Consider the following 22258-nt stretch of genomic DNA (forward strand, 5'->3'; position numbering starts at 1 on the left):
AGTCTAATAGGGGGGAAGATAAGACAACTAAATAATTATGATACAACATATAATGTGATAGGAGTAAAAGACAGATCTGTGTCAAGTTCTAGGCTGTTTACACATTATGCCCCTCATACACACCTAACCTCTGACTCCATGCCTACAATGTTCTTTTTCCTAATCTAGGATTCATGGAACCCCAAACTAACATAACCTCTTTAAAACAGCAGTAGAATCTCAGTTCCTGCTCTTCTGGGCTCTTGGAAAGAATTCCCACCAATCAGGACATCAGAAAAGACACTGTGGACACTGCTGTGACACAAAACTATTCCCAGGGCTCAAGAAACAGAAAGAAACATCATGAAAAAAGGCCAGAGAGAGAGACTACAGGATAAATAAGGTTAAACCATATGGAAGGTTTCCTTGTATTTTGTTGTTGTTATTATTTGTCCATTGTTCTAGAAGAGGACCAATGACATCATGAGCATGATGTTGTAACTTCCACATGAGCTGGATTTGAGTGAAGCAGACCAGCACAAAGTCATCAGTCTCACTGTCTCCTTCAGAGTCACTGGAGTCTAGCGGCAAAACAAAAGTCAAGAAGACAGGTCATGGCTCAGGATGCAGTGGGTGACCTTGGCCTTTCTATGTTAAGGTCTTTCCCAGGTCTCAGTTTGTCTGAGGCCATGCCCATTCGATGATTAAGGGTTAGTTAAGAATTGAGACAAAAGATGGCCCAAAGATATCAATCTGGAAAGGGAAGACCTTCAGAATTTCTGATCAGAACAGAAAATAATTGCTATTCACACTCATTCTAAGTCATTAATACCTAAACAACATGACATAAAGGCTTTGGCTGGGCCTATTATTGGCCATTCAATGAAAGCCAGAGTGTATTTTAATAATCTCCAAAACAAAATATCATGTACCTTTTCCCTCAGAAATGCAAATAAGGAAGGACTAATAAAAGGAGACTACACGTGGAAGTGACCAAAGGTTCCCCAACCCTCAAGAAATCCGATAGGCTATTTTTCCCTCTCTGTCATGCCTCTCCTCTACTATTCCCTTGTTTTCCCATTTTCTCCTTATAATTCCTTCTCATTCCTTTAGCTTCAAAGTATCCCACTCATCTATTTTTGCCCTTTCTCTGGCTGTTACACAATAAATCATCAAAACTAAACTATCCTAATTATAGTCATTTGGGGGGAAATGAGGAAAAGAAGAAAAAGAGTTACTTTTTTAAAAATTCTGTTGCAAAGGGGAGGCGAACCTGGTTAATAAATTATACTGATTATCACATAAACTACACAAATTCCCACTTTTTGAAGAGCTGACGTGAAGTAAAAAGCACTCAACATAATTCAGTCTTCCTTTTATTCTCCAAAAGCACTCTGCTTCTAAGTACTCGTTATAAATATTTCTAATATTTACATTTTCATAAATATTATAAACATCAGTGAAGTGGACTAAAGACATGAAAAGTACAGAAAACTGGGCTGAATCTTTCCACAAATAATGACATCTTGGAGGTTCCTTTTTTTTATTTTAATAAACACTTTATTTTAGCTTATTTTATTCATTTCCCACTCTCAAATAAAAGCAGAGTAGAATGGACATGTGCATTAATTCCTGGTCAAAATGATATGGCTGCCCTTTTCCAAATTAAATTCTTGAATCCAAGGCTTAAAGAGTCTTTTCCCAAGTTACTTTGTCCTTTTTGCAGAACAAAATCTTTAGCTTTTGCCAGTGTTCTTCACTTTCTCCAGGCTTCATACTACTTTCAATTATATTTCTGTATCAGTAACAGTATACTACTTATCAGCTACAATCCATTCTTCTACCTCAGTAATGTTATCATTTCAATGAGAGTTTTATATGTGTCCTTACTCTGCTCCATATCTCTTCCCTTGCCCTTCAGTTTCTCTGTCTCACCACAAAATCAGGACTGTGATCCCACTGATGGTTACAAAGCAACAGGGCAAGGTGCTCAAAGCAAAAACACAATGGCAGGACCTTAGCTCCTCCTGACTAGTCTCAGTTTTCTGAACAAGAAACTCCAACCAATCGTGGCTCCTCAGCCCTTGAATTCTTAGCCCTAATTATATACTCTCTTTGCATTACCACCCTCCCCCAACTGCTGTGAGAGTAGAAGTGCCAATTAACAGGTATTACCAGATGAGTGTGTGCGTGAGAGGAAAGCCATCACTGGCCTATTTAAATCAGCTTTAGCAAACTTAAATAAAGCTATACAATGGATTTTACTGTAATGCCAAAGGATTAATCAAGATATCCAAATACTATTCTCACAATATGATTTTTACAACCAGTAGCCAAACAAGAATTTAAAATCTGAGTATCAATTTTTTTTTTAAACTTGTTTTTAGGGGTGGCTAGGTGGCGCACTGAATAGAGCACCAGCCCTGGAGTCAGGAGGACCTGAGTTCAAATCCAGCCTCAGACACTTAACACTTACTAGTTGTGTGACCCTGGGCAAGCCACTTAACCTCAATTGCCCTGCCTTCTCCAAAAACCCCCACAAAAAAATCCATAAATCTTCCCCAAAAGGCATTTCCACATACCTAGTAGATCAGAAAAAGGGAATTTCACATGAAACTACAGGTCTCTATTATATTATGTAAGCTTGTTTTAATCTGTAAGTACATAATAAATTCAACTTGCAGCTTTTCAAAGCTTAAGTGTACTTCTTTCTTCCTTTCTTTCTGCTCTCTTCTAAGTTTTTTGAGAAAGATGATTCAATGACCCTTTTCTTCTTCTTGTAAACCTGTCCCTAACTCTCCTATCTTCCCATCCTTCACATTGAAAAAATAAAAATGAAGCCCTTGCCACAAATACGCATTGGTTAGATTTGTAAGTTATTTTCTCCTCTCATCTCTAATCCATATTCAATTCAACAAGCATATATCCAAGAGGTTTCCTTATCCCTGCCATAAGCTGGGTTCTATTTCATCTCCTTCTAAGTAACTATGAAAAGTGAAAAGTGTTCTATCAAAAACTTGTGCAAAATCATCTAGAAAGTATCAAGCATGCCACAAATGCATGGTGATGGTGCTATCCTCAATCTGGCTGTGTTTCTACAAAAGCACAGGCAAAATGTATTAAGACCAAACAACTGCTCTATCCAGTGCCCAAGGATTTACCCAAATGGCCAGGTCCCACAGCAGGAATTTGAGAAGTACCAGAAAGACCTTTCCAAGTGAGACTCCTGATGAAATGTTTCCATCCTATGTTCTCAATCACCCACATGGTTAAGACCTAGCTTACTTGAATGGTGAAGAATAGCAGGGAAACAGAAAAATTATGAAAGACTGATTAGAGAAGCACTACCTAGAAAGCAATAAAGATAAAACTATGATGGAGCAAAAAGCCAAAGAACAAGATAAAAAGCAAATCTTGAAGGACTTTACCCATCTACTGTATTTCAATGGTCCTGTGAATCCCATGGCTTCTATTATCTTTGTGAGGGCACCAACCTTCTCTTCAATGGGTTTTGAGGAGTCCTTAGAATTTAGAAGCTGTTTGAGCAAAGAAAAGGGAAAAAACATTAAGGTGCAATGGAAAAGAAAAGAAAGCTTTTGTCCCTCCAAACAAATTCTGCTGGGAGTTTTTTTGACTTTCCAAGGTTTTAAAATCTCATTTCTTTAGCATCCAGCACCTAGTGCACCTGTCTGAAACATGCAATTATTTGATGAATGTCCTCCAAACACTGTATATCCATCTGCTATATCTACCCCCCCCCCCCCCACTCCCCAGAACAACAACAAACAAGGTTCTTTGGCACAGGATTGGAAAGCTCTATAGAAGAGAGTTCTCCAAACTTAGAATCGTAACACCAGTTCCAATGAACAATTCTGGAAGCAAGAATAATCTGTTTAATGGCATAAAGAAAAATAGACAGTTGCTTAACCCCAATTGCCCTCCAAAAGGCAAAAAAAAAAGACAAAGAAATAATTTTTAAAGCAATCATAAAATTTATTAAAAACTATTCAATCAAAGTGAGAAGAGAAAGGGAATAAGGAAAGGAACAAGCCATGTGCCACATATTATGCTAAATACTTTACAAATATTATTTCATTTGATCTTCACAACAACCTTGGGAAGTAGGTGCTATTATTATCCCCATTTTAAGTTCAGGAAACTGAGGCAGGCAGAGGTTAACTGACTTGCCCAAAATTAAATAGCTAGTAAGTGTCTGAAGCTAGATTTGGCCTTAAGTATTCCTGACTCCAGGCCCAGTCTCCATCCACTGTGCCACCTAGCTGCCTCTGTCACCATCATATAATTTACGAAAAGAACCTATACACCTACAGTAATTAAAATTTCAAAAAGTGATAAAACTGTATTTGGCAAAATGGTAAAGTTTTTTGACAAAAATCTGCAGTCACTACAAATGAATGCGAATTCTCTAAAAGACAAGTGGTATGCCCAGTCAAAAATAAAGAGCACATTCCTCTATTTATCATACTTTGACATTAAAGAACTTTTCCAAAAGTACAAGACTACATCAGTATTTTGGACTTCAAAGCAGGGAACAACAACAAACATATATGTGACTACTCACCTGGACTGTAGTGTGGTATGTCCTGTTTGGCCATGGGCCTATTCCAGTACTCTGTTCTGATCCACCATCTACTTGGGAAAGGCTCTTCTGAGACCACTAGAAGAAAATGATCAAAGAAAGGAACAACTCTAAGTCTTCACTCCTAATGTTAAATGGCTTCTACAAACACAGGGTCATTCCTACATTGGTCAGGGCATGGAAGCTACTATCTACTCACCACCAATAAATTAACAAAAGAGGATTTATTAGGACCTATCATGTGCTAGACACTGTTCTAGGAAATACAAAGCCAAAAACTGGTCTCAAGATACTTTCATTCTCTTCAAGAATACAAATACTTAAAAAGCAAATAATATAAGGTAATTTGGAAGATAAGAAGAGGCCAGGGGTATCACAAAAGGTCAAATGTAGGAAGTGATTCCTGAGCTAAAGAAGGAATCTAGGGATTCTAAGGGACATGTTTTGGGAGGAAATGCCTTCTAGGTATGGGAGGCAGCTTATACAAAGACACAGAGATGGAAATGAAATGACATGTGTGAGAAGCAACCAAGAATAGTTTGGGTATGTTGAGTTTATGATGTTTCTGAGATATCCATTTGGAAATATCTGATGTTCAACTGATGATACAAGATTATAGGTGAGGTTTGGGTTGGATTTATATTTATGAGAATCATACACATAGAGACAATTGCCAGTAGGGGCAGGAAAACCAGAAGGATCAAGCCCAGGGTTCTGGAATTTAATGCAGGTAATGATCAGAAATAGACAGTTTGAAAAGTACTAGTCTTAACATTGGAAAAAAATTCAAGTCATAATTCCCTCCCTTGGGATCTGAATAGTTCACAATCCAAGAGAAACAGAACATTTAGAATGAAAATACTGCTTCTCTCTTTAATCCTAACAAGGGGGGGAAAGGAATTTTCGTTTGTGGAGCTCATCTATTACTATTCTTCTAAACATGGTTATTAAAAGATTAGTCAGGATTCTTCTGGTATGTCCCAAGAACATCTATGCTTTAATTCATGAGTATCAAACAGGCTTTGTAAAGGGCAGACTAAACACAGAACACCTCACATTACATCACATACATCAATTTAATGGTCCAGTTAGGACACAAAGCATTCAAACAGGTTCAAAGACCACAACTAATAGAGGTTCTACCTAGCCTGGGTTTTGGCTGTGCTCTCTTCCATCAGGTTAAATGGCCTCTCTCCCCAACCATCTTTAGTAGTAACCAACAGATTCCTGCTGTGGTTGTACCACCCTACCCCATCCTATCATTATTTGTGAACTGACATTTCTCTAACACCATGTTAAGTATAGAAGATGGTAAGTATAAAATGGACAACACTTAGTTTTTACGTACATATATGTACATTTATTTATTTTTCTTGCTAACCTCCCACCACCACCCAATGTTTCTATCTCAACCCTTAAAGGAAAGCATTCATCTTTAAATGTCTTTGATACACCCAAAGTTGGAACTACTGAGCACATTCACAGAAATGTCATGTAGCTAACACAGAAGACAACTGAAAGAAAAGAGACATAGAGGCAAAGTAAAACAGGACAGGTATAGTTCTTGAAGGTGTCTCGACATTTAGGAGGAAAACAGGATAGTCAGGAGTTGATTAATTGGAGTCAAGCTTAAAAAGGACAGTGTTTCTCTTCACATATTCACCTAAAATCCAAATATAAGAATAAATCTATGACTAAATCATATCACAAAAGAGATTATCAATCAACAAGTATTTGCTGAGCATGTACTGTGTACACAGCACTATGTTAGGGCCTCTGAGCAATACTAAGAAAGTGTAAGAGACAGTCTATGTCCTCAAAGAGCTATTCAGATGAAGATGAAACTCAAACAAGTAAAATATAATATAGTAGACAATAAGCTCTTTGAGTTCAGGATCCATGTCGTTTTTCATATCTGTATCCCAGGTACCTAATACATAGTTATTACTTAATAAATTTTTGCTGAATTTGTAACATCTCATGAACCACTGACTGGCTACAATGTTGGTTTGAATAGAATAAAAAATTTAACAGGGATATAAACAGGCAGTTTTCAGAAGAAGAAATCAAAGCTATCTACAATCATATGAAAAAATACTCTAAGTTACTACTGATTAGAGAAAGACGAACTAAAACAACTCCACTACTTCATACCTATTAGAAATGATAGATACTGGAACAGCTGAGGAAAACTAGGAACACTGAAGAACTGACGGTAGAGCTGGGAACTAGTTCACGCATTCTGGAGAATTCAGAACTCCACTCTAAAACTGCGTATTTCCTTTGACCCAGCAATACCACTGCTGGGTCTGTACCTAAAAAATATTTACAGCAGCTCTTTCTGCAGTGGCAAAGAACTGGAAATGTTAAGGGGCTGTGCATCACTTGGGGAATGGCTGAACAAGTTTGGGTATATGATATGATGGAATACTGTTGTGGTGTGGAAAATGACAAGGGGGCTAGTTTCAGGAAAAAAACATGGAAAGACCTAAACGAAGCGATGCAAAATTAAGTGAGAAGAGCTGGGAGATCATTGTTCACAGTAACAGCACTGTTATAATGATGATTAACTTTCAAAGATTTGGTTACTCTGATCAATACAATGATCCAAGACAGTTCCAAAGGTCTTATGAAGAAAAAAAAAATGTTATCCTCCTCCAGAGAAAGAGCTGATGAACTAAGTACAAATTATAATTATATATATTATAATTATATATAATATAAATAAGTACAAGTATAATTTTCTCACTTAAAAAATTTATTTTTGCAATATAGCTAATGTGGAAATATATTTTGCATAATTTCACATGTATAATTTAAATCATTTCACTTGCTTTTCTCAGTGGATGAGGAGGGGTGGGAAGGAAGGAGAGAATTTGAAACTCAAAATTTAAAAAGAAAAGAATGTTAAGGGGCAGCTAGGTGGCACAGTGAGTATGAGCGCTGGCCCTGGAGTCGGGAGGACCTGGGATCGGTTCCAGCCTCAGATACTTAACATCCACACAAAAAAACTGGCAGTGTAACCTTGAGCAAGTTACTTAATCCCAACTGCTTAAAAAAAAAAGAAAAGAATGTCAAAAACAAAATTTAAAAAAAGAAACAGGAATGAAAGTAAAGTCATACATTTGAGTTCAAATATCAACCTTAAAAATACAATATGGGGGAGACATGAGGAGACACCCACTCAGGCTAAAATAAGAGAGGTATACTTTGCCCTTATCAGACCACATGTAAAGCAGGGCTCCTTAAACTTTTTCCACTGGTGACCCCTTTTTACATGAGAAATTTTTGGGTGGCCCTAGGTTTATAGGTATAAAAAATAGGTATACAAATCAAACATTTACTGATAACAAATCATAAAGAAATTTATTTTAAAACAATAGCATACATATAATTTTGCCACTTATTAAAGACTAAAGCAAATTTCCATACTAATGAGATGGATGTGCTTGTTTATTTTTACATAAAGAACTAACTCTTGGTAGAATACTTTATACTGCAGGACATAACAGCATCTTCAACGTTTTTCAGAGTTGACTGATATTTTGATTTTATAATAGTCAATGCTGAGAACACCACTCCACATAAATGCATGGTGCAAAATGGCACAAGTATGTTTAGGGCCATTTTTTAACGATTTTGTATGTACTGCATGACCCACAATTTAAGTGCTGATCTAGAGCAGCAGGTTCAGTTGTAGGAGATATATATGAGGAAGGACATCAGTAACCTGGAGACTATCCAGAGGAAGGCCAACGGAATAGCCTAAGAACATGACATGTGAAGATCAACTGAAGAAACGGCAATGTTTTGTCTGGAGAAGACTCAGAGGAATGTGATAGCTGTCTTCAAGGACCTGAAAGGCTGTCATGAGGAAGATTAGTCTTGTTTTGCCTTCAAACATTCCCAAGTCTCTCCCATCTTTAAAAAACCTTAATTAGGGGGCGGCCAGGTGGCTCAGCGAGTAAGAGCACCGGCTCCAGTGTCGGGATGACCTGGATCAAATCCGGGCTCAGATACTCAGCACCACACCCAGAAATAACTGGCCGTGTAACCTTGAGCAAGTTACTTAACCCCGATTGCTTTAAAAAAAAAAAAAGAAAAAAAAAACCTTAATTAGACCCTATTAGAGCCTAAAGTTACTGTCTCATGTTTCTCCTCTTTTTCTTAAAGTCCTAGAAAACTCTGTTAACAATAGTTGCCTCCAAATTCTTCTCTCTCACTTGTCACTCCTTTGCAATTTGGCTCCTGATCTCATCACTCAACCTCTCTCCAAAGTAATGAAAAATCTCTTAATTATCTAATTTAATGGTTTTTTTTCAGTCTGTATCCTTCTTAACCTCTCTGCTACATATGATACTACTGACCACTCCCTGTTCTCTGGGTTTTTGTGGCAGGACTATCTCCTGGTTCTTCTACTTTTCTGATCACTTATTCCAGTCTCCTTTACCAGCTCATCAGCCATTTTATATTCCTTGACTGTAGGTGTAAAGCAAAGGCTCTGTCCTAAGACCTCATTTCTTCCCTCTATATACACTCTAACTTGGTGACCTCATCAATTCCCATGGTTTAACTGTCAGCTCTTATAGACTTATAGATCCACACATCCAGTCTCTGTTCTAAGTACCAGTCCTCTATTACTGGTAGACTATTGGACATTTCAAACTGGAGGACCCCCCCCCAAAACAAACTACATGTCCCAGAAAATCTCAAACAACATGTCTCAAAGAGAACTTTCTCCCAAAACCCATCACTATCTTTCAACTTCTCCTACTTCTATCTAGGGCACCACCACCTCAGTTACCATGGTACACAATGCCAGTACCATCCTCAATTCCACACTTTCACTCACATTCATAACAACAATCAGTTGCCAAATCTTGTCATTTCTCTCTATAGCATCTTAGGTCACCAGTTTAGTGTAGGTTCTCAATCACCTCTTACCTAGACTACTTCAATAACCTCCTAATTGGTCTTCCCACCTCATCTCTCTTCCCTTCTCCAATTCATCCTCCACACCGCTATAAAAGTGATTTTCTTTATGTAGAACTCTCTTCACATCACTCTGCTACTCAAACTCCAGTGGTTTGCTATTGCTTCTAGGAAAAAATATAAATTCCTCTATATGGCTGATAAAGCCCACCACAATCTGGTCACTATCTACCTTTTCTGTCTCAATTACTCCTTCCATCACAGCACTTAGCAAAATGGTCTATGAAACATAGTAGGCACTTACTAATACTTGCTGACTTAACTACATTCTCTGGTTCAGCCAAACTTTCCTTCTGACTATTCTTCATATATGGAACTCCCATGCTTTTTAAACGATCATCTCTCATGCCTACAATGTACTCTCTCCTTAACTCTTCCTTCCTGGAATTTCTTATTACCTTCACAATCTGGCTCAAGTGTCAGCTTCTGATCTCCCTACCTGCTAGGGTCCTCCCTCCCAAAACTACCTTGTAGATTCTCTTTATATGTACACAAAATGTCCTCCATAATAGAATTTAAGCTTCTTGAGATCAAGTACTGTTTTACTGTTGTCTCTGAATCACCAGCACCTGACGCAGTGCCTGCCTGCCTGGCACAGAGTTATGAGCCCTTAATAAATACTTGTTGAGTAACTGAACTAGGACCAGTTGGGGGAAGTTGTAAGGCAAATTTAGGCTTAATGTAGGGGGAAAATCCTTACGATTAATAGTTCTCCTAAAATGGAGTGGGCTATCTGACAGAGGGAGTGTGCTCCCTTCCTCATTAGAGTTCTTCACATAAAAACTGCTGCCGCTGCTGCATCATCATCATCTAATCATAGATGATATTTATATATTGCTTTAATGTTTGAAAAGCACTTTATAGATCATACTTATTTATAAAGAGCATCTCATTTTTCCTCATGACCACTTGTCAGGCATGTAATAGAATGGATTCTTGCTAGGAAACAGCTTGGTATAGATGGCTTCTCAGCCCCCTTCCAACATGAGACTGTGACAGTTCAACAGAAATTTGGAAAAAGGAAAGCGTAGTGCATGAGTCACGAGGAAATAGATGAAGCAGGCTTTGAAGGAAAGATAACATTTGGATGGGTAGAGGAGCAAGGGAAAAGAAAAATATCTGTTATTAAACAACTGCAAGAGTAGCAAAGAGGAGGGCAAGCAGCAGAACCCGAATTCATTCTAGTTACTGCCTCCCACTCTGCTTCCAATAAGGTCTCACTGTTGTTTATATACACATATACTCTGTTTTTTGTTTGTTTGCTTATAGAGGCAGTATGATATGGTGGTGAGAGCTATGGACCTGGAGGTCAGAAAAAACGAGTCCCAGCTCCAAAACTTACTCTGTCCTTATGATCATGGGCAATAAAGCCTCAATGTCCTCATCAGTTTGAGATGTCACCTTTAGTGTGCATCTTGTGTAACACTTTGTGTAAATGCTGTAATTTTCAGTGAATACGCATAATCCTGATTTTTTTTTAAACTGGACTTGATTGGTTTATGTAACTCTCCTACTGAGTTAACTTCCTCTACCAGTGTAGATCAAGATGTACTCTGGAACTTAAAAATCTTAAGAGAGTTGTCAATGGCTATGAAAGAAAAAGTGATTTGCCCAGGGTCACAGAACCAAGGTGTTAGAGGCAGGACCTGAATCTAGGCCTTCCTACCTCTAAGACTAGATGTCTGTTACACAGCACTGCCACCTCCTCAACTGCCAATTTCAATTAACAAAGAGGGAGAAGATCCCAATTTACAGTCCAACTACAAAAAGGGCTTTGGAAGCTAGAGGCCAGGAAACTAACCACCACTTAAACACATGCTTCTACTTGCCAGTTTCAAACTGACTTAAGATCAGAACTTTGGAAAGATAAGAACCCCTTCATCATCATAACTCACTTTCAGGTTTGCAAAGTGCTTTCCTCACCAGAACGCTGTGAGGTAAGTAATGCAAGGATTACTGGCACTTTACAGATGAATAAAGTGAGGTACATAGGCTAACTGACTTGCCTAAGCTTTGACAACCACTCAGTGTTGCTGTCCAAGTGCACTCCACACAAGTGAGAACTAGGGCAGTGTGAAACAAGAGAAAGCACACTGGTTCTAGAGCCCAAGGGCCTGGGTTCAAATCCCACCTGACACTACCTCTGAAAAGTTGGGCAAATCACTTAACCTCCTTAGGCTTCAGTTTCCTTATCTATAAGAAAGAAGAGGAGAAAAGAAGAAAGGAAAGAGGAGGGGAGGGGAGAGGAGGGAAGAAAAGAAAAATAGTCCAAAAAAGAGGAGATTGGATTAAATGGCCTCTGTGGCCTTATGATTATGATTCTAGCAAGACAGTGAGTTACAAATATGCCAGAACTTCCTTGTAAAATACCCAAGGCGCATGGAAGAAAAGACTGTTTTACCCTCCACAGAGGAGACCTTGCCATCTCTGAATGCTGTACTATACAAAGTTTTATTTTAGCTGATTCTCACACAGAATGAGCACTTTTAGATTTCCTTGCTCTTTTAAAATCTTAGCTCTAAGCAGCTGCAGCAGTGAGATGAAGCAGAAAAGTAGATTCTCAACTGAATATCTGGAAGGAATTCCTAATAATAAAAGTCATCAGACTGTAGCCTGGTCTCCCGAGCTAGGTGATGGAAGGTCCAGGGCTGGGGTATTTATTAGCAGCACCACCCAAGACACCACAGTATAGGAAAGAGTCCTGGGCTGGCTGGCATCAGAGAAGTCTAAAAATGGCCCCATGAGGTATTCCCATCACAGGATTTAGCTGGCTAATCTATAAATACATGACATTTGGACACAAACAGTAAGGTTTTCATACCAACAGAAGAACAACAAATCTTACCTGGAAAATGCCAGCGGATGTCTGGAGCCACCGTCTTTGGGAAAGAAATAAGGGTGTCAATTGGCTGCATGCCCACTGAGTTACACCAGGTTGGCCCTTCTAGAAGAAAAAAGAGTCTTCTAAGATTCTATATAATATAGCAGCAAAACAAACAAATGAACCAAGTTTGAAAATTCCATCAGGCTAAGGCAAACAAATATCTGCTAGCAAAGGGATCATTTCAAATTGGGGCCAAGAAGCTTACTATCTATCCTTGGAACAACTGGCAGTAACCAAAGGAAGTTCATCAATAAAGGAAGCAGTGGAAAAAGAGATAAAAGACCCAAACAACTAACAATAATAACTCACATTTGTAAAGAGCAGTTACAAAGCACTTGAGAAACAAACATTATTTCACATGATCCTCATAACACCCCTGTGACGCAGCCAGTGTAAATAGTATGATAAACAAGACAGGGAAAAAGGACATTCCAATACTGCCCATTTATCTCAAAGTTAATTATCAGAAGTACTTCAAAGGTAATTTACTTAATTTAAACTGCTACTAGTCACAAATGAAACAAAGCTACAGATACTGTTATTGAGTTACTGAGTTTTTCAGAGCCCAATAAGAATAAGAAAAAATTTACACAGAATAAAAAGTGGATGACGGGGGTGGGGGTGAAAGAGCACCAAATCCCTTATTTTACAAATGAGGATACCCACAGTGATATAATTTCCCCAAGATTATACCAGGAGATAGGAGCAGAGCCAGTAACAGAACCCCCAGTCCTGATTCACACAGTAAAACACAGACAAAAGAGAAAGAATGCAAAAGGTCACAGGCAGTACTATTACCAAAAAGCGAGTGAGAGATATCAATTATCAAACCATATGTCTGTTTTTTCATTATTTAAATTGATGACAAATCTGTGATTTACAACTGAACTATGATAACAGAAAAAAAATTAGGCAATAGGTTACTGTTTGCATTTTACACATGAAGATTTTGGAATGGAAATAGTAATTCAATGATATCTGCATTAATATAAAGAACATAAGCCACATATACAAAGTCTGATTCACAGAAAATGTGGTTTGCCTTCTAAGGCAATGTCACCATTCACAATGAAAAAATAGTAACTTTTACTTTCAAAATTGTTATTAGCTTCCACATATGAGAGACAGGGTTATGTAGTAGAATCAGAACATGCAAGGGGGTGCAAGTGTCTCATCAGTGTCATTTATCAGCTGTGTCACCATGAACAAGATGCTCAATCTGTCTAAATCAAGTCTGGGTTTTTCTTATCTGTAAAATTCAGAGGTTAAAACTTCTACTAAAAACCTCAATAGGATTGTTGTGAGGAAAGCTCTTTATAAATTATAAAGTGCCATGTAAATTTTTTAAAAAAGGAATGTAAGCCATAGATCATTTCAGTTAGTATTTATTCACTTTAAGTCCCTATACCACATGTTTTATAAAATACTAACTAAAGTTTAATGATTCCTATGTATGACAAAACAGAATTTGGTCTACTGCACTCATGGATAGGCCATATAAACAAAACCTCAACTGACAAACCCAAAAGAGTCCACCAAACTTGGGTTGATTAATACAATAATCTTCATGTTCCAGAAAAAAGAAAATTGGAATTAGAAATTGAAGGAAAGCCTTCAATTGGGGAAATGGGGAATGGCTGAACAAGTTGTGGTATGTGATTATGATGGAATGCTGCTATACTATGAGAAATGATGAGCAGGATGCTCTCAGAGAAACCTGAAAAGACTTGCATTGGCTGATGCAAAGTGAAATGTGCTATGTATGAAGTAACAGCAATACTGTAAGATGATTAGCTGCAAATGATTTAGTTATTCCCAGCAATACAACCATCCAAGACAACTCTGAAGGACTTGTAATGAAAAATGCTATCCATCCCCAAAGAACTAATGATCTCTGAATAATTCACAGATTGAAATGTGCTTTTTTAAAATTCATTTTTCTTGAGATTTTTTTTGTCTATGCTTTCTTTCACCACATGACTATTAGGGATATGTTTTATATGACTATACTTGTATAATCTATAATTGAATTGCTTGCCTTCTCCATGGGGAGGGAGGGAGAGAATTTGGAATTCAAAGTTTTAAAAAAGAATGTTAAAAATTGTTTTTATCTGTAACTAGGGAAAAACAAAATTCTAAAAAGCTTAAAAATGCTAGGCAGTATAAAAAAGAAAAAAAAAAAGAAAATTGCAAAGCAGGATATTATGGCAATTTTTAATGTTCTCCTGGAGTCCTAAAGATTCTTTCCCCTTCTCAAAAAAAAAAAAAAAAGGAAAAATCAAAGGTCTGTTTTTTTTTTTTATTTCATGGGTGAAAAAACAAATTAAAAAAATCAATCAATGAAGAATAAAAATTATAATGCAAGTAAGTGTTCAACTGCTTCAACATAACTACAACAGGTACCAAATAAAATATCACAATTATTGGAGTTTTTTTTTCTATTTCCATGCTAATAAAAAAATATTAAGCTTCTCCTAAAAATTTAAGAGAAATGACTTTAACTTGATTAGTCTACAGAAATAAACAGATCCTGGTCTCTTAATTTATGCACAGGAATAGTATTTTAACTTCCATTAAGCTTCTCCTAAAAATTTAAGAGAAATGACTTTAACTTGATTAGTCTACAGAAATAAACAGATCCTGGTCTCTTAATTTATGCACAGGAATAGTGTTTTAACTTCCAATTCGGTCCTCTAACAGTTATTAGTGTTGTCATGTGCAATCTGTCCTTGAAAGAATGTTTGTCTTCTCTCATTGAGAATGGAGTTCCTCATCCTATAATCTTATAATTTTAATATGAAGTATCTGTCATTATCTTTGATGTAATCTGTGCTTTTTTAACATTCTTTTTCATTTATGAGTTAACAAACCATTTTTCCATGTTGATCTCAACTTTTTATTCATTGGGTAATTACTTACATTAATTTTATTGCAATTTATTGCAAATTGTGTATCCGCAGCACTTAACAAAGTGACTGGCACATAATATATACTTAATAATTATTTGTTGCTGTTAAACCTTCTTATATATTTACTTATGCCTTATATATGTGTGTATAATATCATATATTTTATCTTTTATACATATGGTTATATATATAAAACTTGTGATTCAACATAATCAATTTTTAATAAGTCTTATTGTAAGAACTTTAGCTATGTTCCCAAAAATTAATATTTTGCTTTTCCCATTAAGTTCTCTCCATTTATCTATCAGAGTTAGGTTGTTTATTGCCTAATTAATCTGTTATTTCTTATTTCTCTTTCTCTGTTATTTAAAATATTCTGATGAGGTAGAGCAAAATTTCCCACTATTAATTTTTGTAGCTATTTTTTTCCTTACAGAAAAGATTTTGCTATACAAATTATTAAGGGCATATATTTTTTAAATTGGGGCAAATAGGTGGCAGAGTGGAGAAAGTGGCTGGCCTGGAATCAGAAAGACCTGAGTTCAAATCCAGTCTCAGACAGTAGCTGTGTGTTCCTGGGTAAGTTACTTAACCCTGTTTGCCTCATTCTCCTCATCTGCAAAATGAGCTAGGTCATGGTAACTCATTCCAGTACCTCTGACAAGAAAACCCCAAATGGAGTCAAGAAGAGTCAGACACAACTGAAACAACTGAACAACAACATATTTTAAACTGATATGCTCCATCCTGAATAAAAAGTTTTAGTGTAATATGTTGTTTGTTATCCTTTCTTATAATGTTTTCAGGCTTGAATTTAACTTTGTCCAATATCATCAGTAGTAGGTGATGGAGTCAGGAAGATCTGAGTTCAAGTCCCACCACAAATACTTACTGGCTATGTGATCCTGGGTAAGTCACTTAAACTGTCTGCCTCAACTATAAAATGGAGAAAATAACAGGACCTATCTCACGGGGTTGTTGTGAGAATCAAATGAGATAATATTTTCAAAGTGCTTGGCACACTGTGGCTTGCATGTAGTTAGTTCAACTACATAAATGCTTATTCCCTTCTTCCCTTTCCTATTCTAGTTTCTCATGATGTGGCTGTTTAGGCTATACTTTAATTTTTAATTTATTTAAATCTTTCTAGATAAAATGTGCTTCTGTAAATAATAATTCTGCTTTTTAATCCAGTATATAACCCTTATTCCTTTTTTCAGAGAATTCAAATCATTAACATTTATCATTGTAAAGTGTCATTTTTTCTATCATTCTTTTTTGAATATTTAATAGAAGAGAATAAAAATTTTCTTGTTTTTATTGTAATGGTTATTAACGCAAACAGCAAAATTCTTCTAGCTTAGGTAATTAATTAGCTGTTTAGGTTTCTGGCTTCAAATGGAAGTTTTATCAAAAATTAGAAAATTCATGCTTGAACCTTAATCTCATATGAATTATTTCAAAGAGAGAAGAATTATATACACATTCAGGTGTGTACATGAATGTAACTTACTCAGTTGAGAAATAAGAATGGAAGGGCTAAAAAGAAGGGGGGCAAAGGGGATAGAAGTAGTGGTTAAGAGGAAAATAAACTTTTGAGGAAGGATACGATAAAAAGAGAGAAAGAAGAACAGAAGAAAATGAGATGGAGGGAAATACACAATAATCATAACTATGATTATAAATGGAATAAGCTCACCCATAGAACAGAAGTGGAGAGCAGAATGAATTAGAAACCAGAATCCAACAATATGTTGTTTACAAGAGATACATTTGAAATAAAAAGACACACAGAGAGTTAAAACAAAGGACTGGAGCAGAATCTAATATGCTTCAGCAGAACTTAAAAAAAAAAGTCTGAGAAAGCAATCATGAAATCAGACTAAGCAAAAGCAAAACTAGACCTAATTAAAAGGGATAATCATGGAAACTACATTTTGCTAAAAGGTACCATTTAGACAATGAAGTAATATCACAAAATTTTATAGCAAGTTTCTCTAATAAAGGCCTCATTTCTCTAATATGTACTGAGTACAGAACTGAGTCAAATTTTTAAAAATTAGAACCATTTCCCAACTGATAAATGGTCAAAGTATATAAACTGCCAGTTTTCAGAAGAAGAAACCAAAGCTATATATAGTCATATAAAAATTACTCTAAATTACTACTGATCAGAGAAAGGCAAATTAAAACAATTCTGAGATTTGACTCTGAGAAACGACAAATGCTGGAGGGGATGAGGGAAAAATAGGTACACTAATGAACTGCTGGTAGAATAGTGAACTGGTCGAACCATTCTGGAGAACAATTTAGAAGTAAGCCCAAAGAACTATAACACCATGCATACTCTTTGACCCAGCAATACCACTACGAAGTCTGTGCCCCAAAGACATCAAAGAAAAAAGGAAAAGGTCCTATATATACAAAAATATTTCTAGAAGTTCTTTTCATGGTGGAAAAGAATTGGAAATTTTGAGGGGATGCTCATCACTTGGGAAATGGCAGAATAAGTTGTGGCATATGATTGTGATAGAATACTACTGTGCTATGGGAAATGACAAGGGCGGGGGGGGGGGAGGTTTCAGAAAAAACCATAGTAAGACCTATATGAACTGATGCAAAGTAAAGTGAGAAGAACCAGGGGATCATTGTGCACAGTAACAGCAGTGTTGTACTGATGATCAACTATGAAAGACTTGTCAATACAAAACTCTGAAGATGCTCACAATTTAGTTAATAACTGGTTTTATGATTTGACAAGCATGAAGTACTTAAAATATTTAGTACTAATTACTTTTAACTTGGAAGTGTAGTTCTTGTTGAAATACTTCCTTGAATTTAAAGAATGGCTTTCCATTCTCCAAATGATAAATGGTCAAGGATATAAAATAGGAAGTTTTCAGAGTAAGAAATCAAAGTTGTCAATAGTGATATGAAAAAGTGCTCTAATTCACTAATAATTACGCAAATTACTTCATGTAAATTTAAACAATTCTGAGGTACCACCACCTCAAACTAAGATTGGCTAAGATGAAGAAAAATAACAACTGATGGAGGAGTTATGGGAAAATGGTACAGTACTATACAGTAATGTTCTGTTGGAGATGTGAACTAGTCCAACTATTTAGAAACACAATTTGGAACTATGCCCAAAAAGCTATTAAACTTTTACCAGGCAAAATTCATTACTAGGTCTAAACACTAAAGAGATCAAAGAAAGAAGAAAAAGATCCAATATACAAAAACACTTATAAAAGGTCTTCTGGTGGTAGCAAAGAATTGGAAACTTGAGGGTGTGCCTATGAATAGAATGGCTAAACAAGTTATGGTATGTTAATGTGATGAGTGCTGTAAGAATGATGAAGAGCGGCGGCCAGGTGGCTCAGCGAGTAAGAGCACCGGCTCCAGTGTCGGGATGACCTGGATCAAATCCGGGCTCAGATACTCAGCACCACACCCAGAAATAACTGGCCGTGTAACCTTGAGCAAGTTACTTAACCCCAATTGCTTTAAAAAAAAAAAAAAGAATGATGAAGAGAGGTGGCGGCTAGATGGCACAGTGAATAGAGCACCAGCCCTGGAGTCAGGAGGACCTGAGTTCAAATCCAGTCTCAGACACTTAACACAAAAACCAGCCATGTGACCTTGGGCAAGTCACTTAAACCCAATTGCCCTCCAAAAAGCAAACAAACAAAGAAACAAAAAAAGAATGATGAAGAGGATAGTTTCAGAAAAACCTGGGAAGACCTGTATAAACTAATTCAAAGTAAAGTAAGCAGAACCAGGAGAATGTATACAATAACAATAATATAAAGATAATGAATTCTGAAAGACTTGGTAACTGATCAACACAATAACTAACCCACAACTTCAAAGAACTCATGATAAAACATGCTGAAGGACTCAAGAATACAAACTGAAGTATATTTCCTCCTTTTTTTTTTTATGTGGCTAATGTGGGACTTGGTTTTGCACAATTATACTTATTTGCAATGGATTTTGTTTTTCTTGCCTTCTCAATAGGTAGGGGAGGAGAGAAGGGGAAAGAGAATTCAAAACAAAATAAAACTGAATTTAAAAAGAAAAAGAAAAGTATGACTATCTCTGCAGACTCTTTAAGACATAAATGCTTCTCAAGCAGTGGCCATCTCTTGCATATTATATCTATAGGCATAATTCTAAATTCATGGACCTTGCTTAATTTTGTACCAATAAAATTCTAATTTGCCCAATTATCCTTGTTTTCCTCAAAAAGTATACTGTAATCACAACTGAAGTATCTTAGTATGTTATTTCTATCTTCTTTTCACTTGCTATATTTTTTTACCCTAGTTACTGTAGTATTAAATAATACATAAAAGCAAAGTTGAATCTTGCGAATTTGTAAAGGTCCTTTGGATTCTTTATAGTTGTACAGGTTCTTTTGTTAATTTTGTAAAGCTTTCTTGAAAACTCCCTTGAAGGGGCAGTTAAGTGGTGCAATGGATAGAGTGCCAGCCCTGGAGTCAGAAGGATCCAAGTTCAAATCTGACCTCAGTTCACTTAACCTCAATTGCCTCTAAAAAAAATTTTTTTTTAAGTTTTTTAAGAGAATGACTTCCTGGAATATGGCTTTCAGATTTTTTTTTCCTCTTCTAAATTAGATGTTAGAATTCCAAGTCTCTAAGATATAATGCTATGATATTTAAATCTACATTTTCATTCAATAATTAAAACATTTTCTGAACTTTTTCCATTTGTTCTATTTTTTCTTTAATTTGGTTTTTGCTATAGAAAATTTGCCAGTGGTTGCTTTCAATGATTTGGAGTGGTTTCCTATTATAGTCTCCATTTTGGTAATTTTATTTTTCATATTTTCTTCCAATCTTTAAAATTATATTTTAGTTTTAACTTTAATTCCTCTACAAATCATTTAACTTTCTAAAAATTCTTTTATTTGTTCTTATGTCTTACAAGTGCTATTTTTGCTTAACTTCTTTAACCCATATGAGACTATCTCTCAGAATCTTGTGTTGTCTTTTTTTTTTCATCTCTGTCACTTTAGGTATTTTAGATGTTTCAGTTGCTCCAAAATTTTTTAATGGTTCTGACACGGAACTTCATTTTATATTTTATTTTGATCTATTTTTAGTCATATACCTTTCTTTTTGGTGTTTGTATTATTGTTTTTTGAGGGTTATGTAAAATCTACCATCTTAACCAGAAAATTTTATATATTCAGACTTTTTTCTATAAAATCCTTATAGGCATGATCTATATATGTATAAAGGACATCTTTGATAGAAACATAAGAATACAGGGAAGTCTTCAGAGACTTTTCTATAAAAGACTACACACTCAGAGTCACACAATTTACTGACAGGTATAAGGACTAGAAGAACATTCTGTGCTTATCATTTACAAATGATAAAAACTACTGGGTTCAGTAGGGCAAACACAGTCTTAAAGGCTTTCACCTTCAACAAGGTATTTTCCATGAATATTCTTTAGTAGATGTACCCACAGAGTTCATAGAGTTTGCTCAATTAATTTCTGGAATATTAACATAAAGCAAGAATAACTTCAGCAAAGTTGAAAGATAAAATAAATCCACATAAATCATCAGTGTTTCTGTGTATATAACCAGCAAAATTCAGCAGGAAGAGTTAGAAAATTAAGTCAACAAACATTTATTAAGTGCTCCCTTGTGCCAGGTATTATGCTGTGGATTAGGGACACTTGTGTCCCTGCAATGCTCATCAATTGGGGAATGGCAGAACAAATTATAATATATGAATAGTATGGAATGCTATTGTGCTGAAAGAAATGACAAAGGAAAAAAAGACTTGTATGAACTGATGAAGAGTGAAGTGAGTAGAACCAGTGGGGTAATTCATGCAATAAGAACAATATTGTAAAGATCTGAAAGATTTTTTAAAACTTTGAAAGATCTGACAACTCTGATTAACACAATAATCAACTACAACCAAGAACTCATGATGAAACAAGCTATGTAAAAACTGAAGCATATTTTGTTTTATTTCTTTTCTTCTTTCTTTCTTTTCTTGGGCAGGGCTAATATAAAAAATTGTTTCCACAGCATAATTATTTGTAATGGCTTTTGTTTTTCTTGCCTTCTCAATGGATGGGGTGGGGGACAGGGAGATAGGAAGATGAGAATTCAAAACCGAAAACAAAAGTGAATTGAATTAATAGCTAACAGTTATATAGTACTTTAAAGTTTGCAAATAACTTTACCTATTCTTACTTATTATAATCCTACAAAATAAGTGATTTATTATCACCCCAGTTTTACAGATCAGAAAGCTGAGGCCTAGAGAGGTTAAGTGACTTGCTAAGGGCTCAGACAATCATTAAATGTATTGGGATTTTAACCTTGGTCTTTCCAACTCCAAGTCAGGTACTCTATATACAATTCCACACGAATTCTCCGTATCAACAGTCTCAAAAATTCATAGTGGTCAACAAGGATAAAAACTAAAAAAAGATCAATGGACTTTGGAATTAGGAGATTACTGATGACCTTTGAAAGAACAGCTTCAGTATGGTGATAGGGCACAGAAGCCAACATGCAGAGGGCTGAAGAACAGGTAGTGAGGAAGAAGAGGTATCAGGTGTGACAAAATTGTTTCAACAAGTTTAAGGAATGAATGTGATAGAAGTTAAACTGGAAAGAAGAGAAAACATGAGAATGTTCAGAAACAAAGAGGAAGTTAACTTGTATTAAAGGAAACATGATTACTAGAAGTCCTAGAAGAGGCAAGAGACAAAGATGGAGAGATTAGCTTAAGTGAAGAATAGGGATACCTCTTATTCTATTACTAGAAGAGTACATAGTTATGCTAAGAAATTTTGAAAAATGAAGGAGAAATACAGAAGCCCACATCAGATGTT

General features: G+C 35.9%; 1 protein-coding gene across 1 annotated transcript in view; it reads right to left on the reverse strand.

Moving 5' to 3' along the window:
• Positions 1–22258, reverse strand: part of UQCC1 (ubiquinol-cytochrome c reductase complex assembly factor 1) — a 117421-nt gene that overhangs the window by 82381 nt on the left and 12782 nt on the right. Inside the window, exons 2-4 of the mRNA XM_069077548.1 lie at positions 12417–12515; positions 4562–4657; positions 3408–3515 (exon numbers count right to left, since the gene is read on the reverse strand). Of these exons, the coding sequence (XP_068933649.1) occupies positions 3408–3515; positions 4562–4657; positions 12417–12515 (303 nt within the window). The remainder of the gene's footprint in view (positions 1–3407; positions 3516–4561; positions 4658–12416; positions 12516–22258) is intronic.

The sequence above is a fragment of the Petaurus breviceps genome, unplaced genomic scaffold, assembly GCF_028583685.1.
Source record: "Petaurus breviceps papuanus isolate PSGF00001 unplaced genomic scaffold, PetGlider_PUasm1.0 90994, whole genome shotgun sequence".
Taxonomy (NCBI): Eukaryota; Metazoa; Chordata; class Mammalia; order Diprotodontia; family Petauridae; genus Petaurus; species Petaurus breviceps.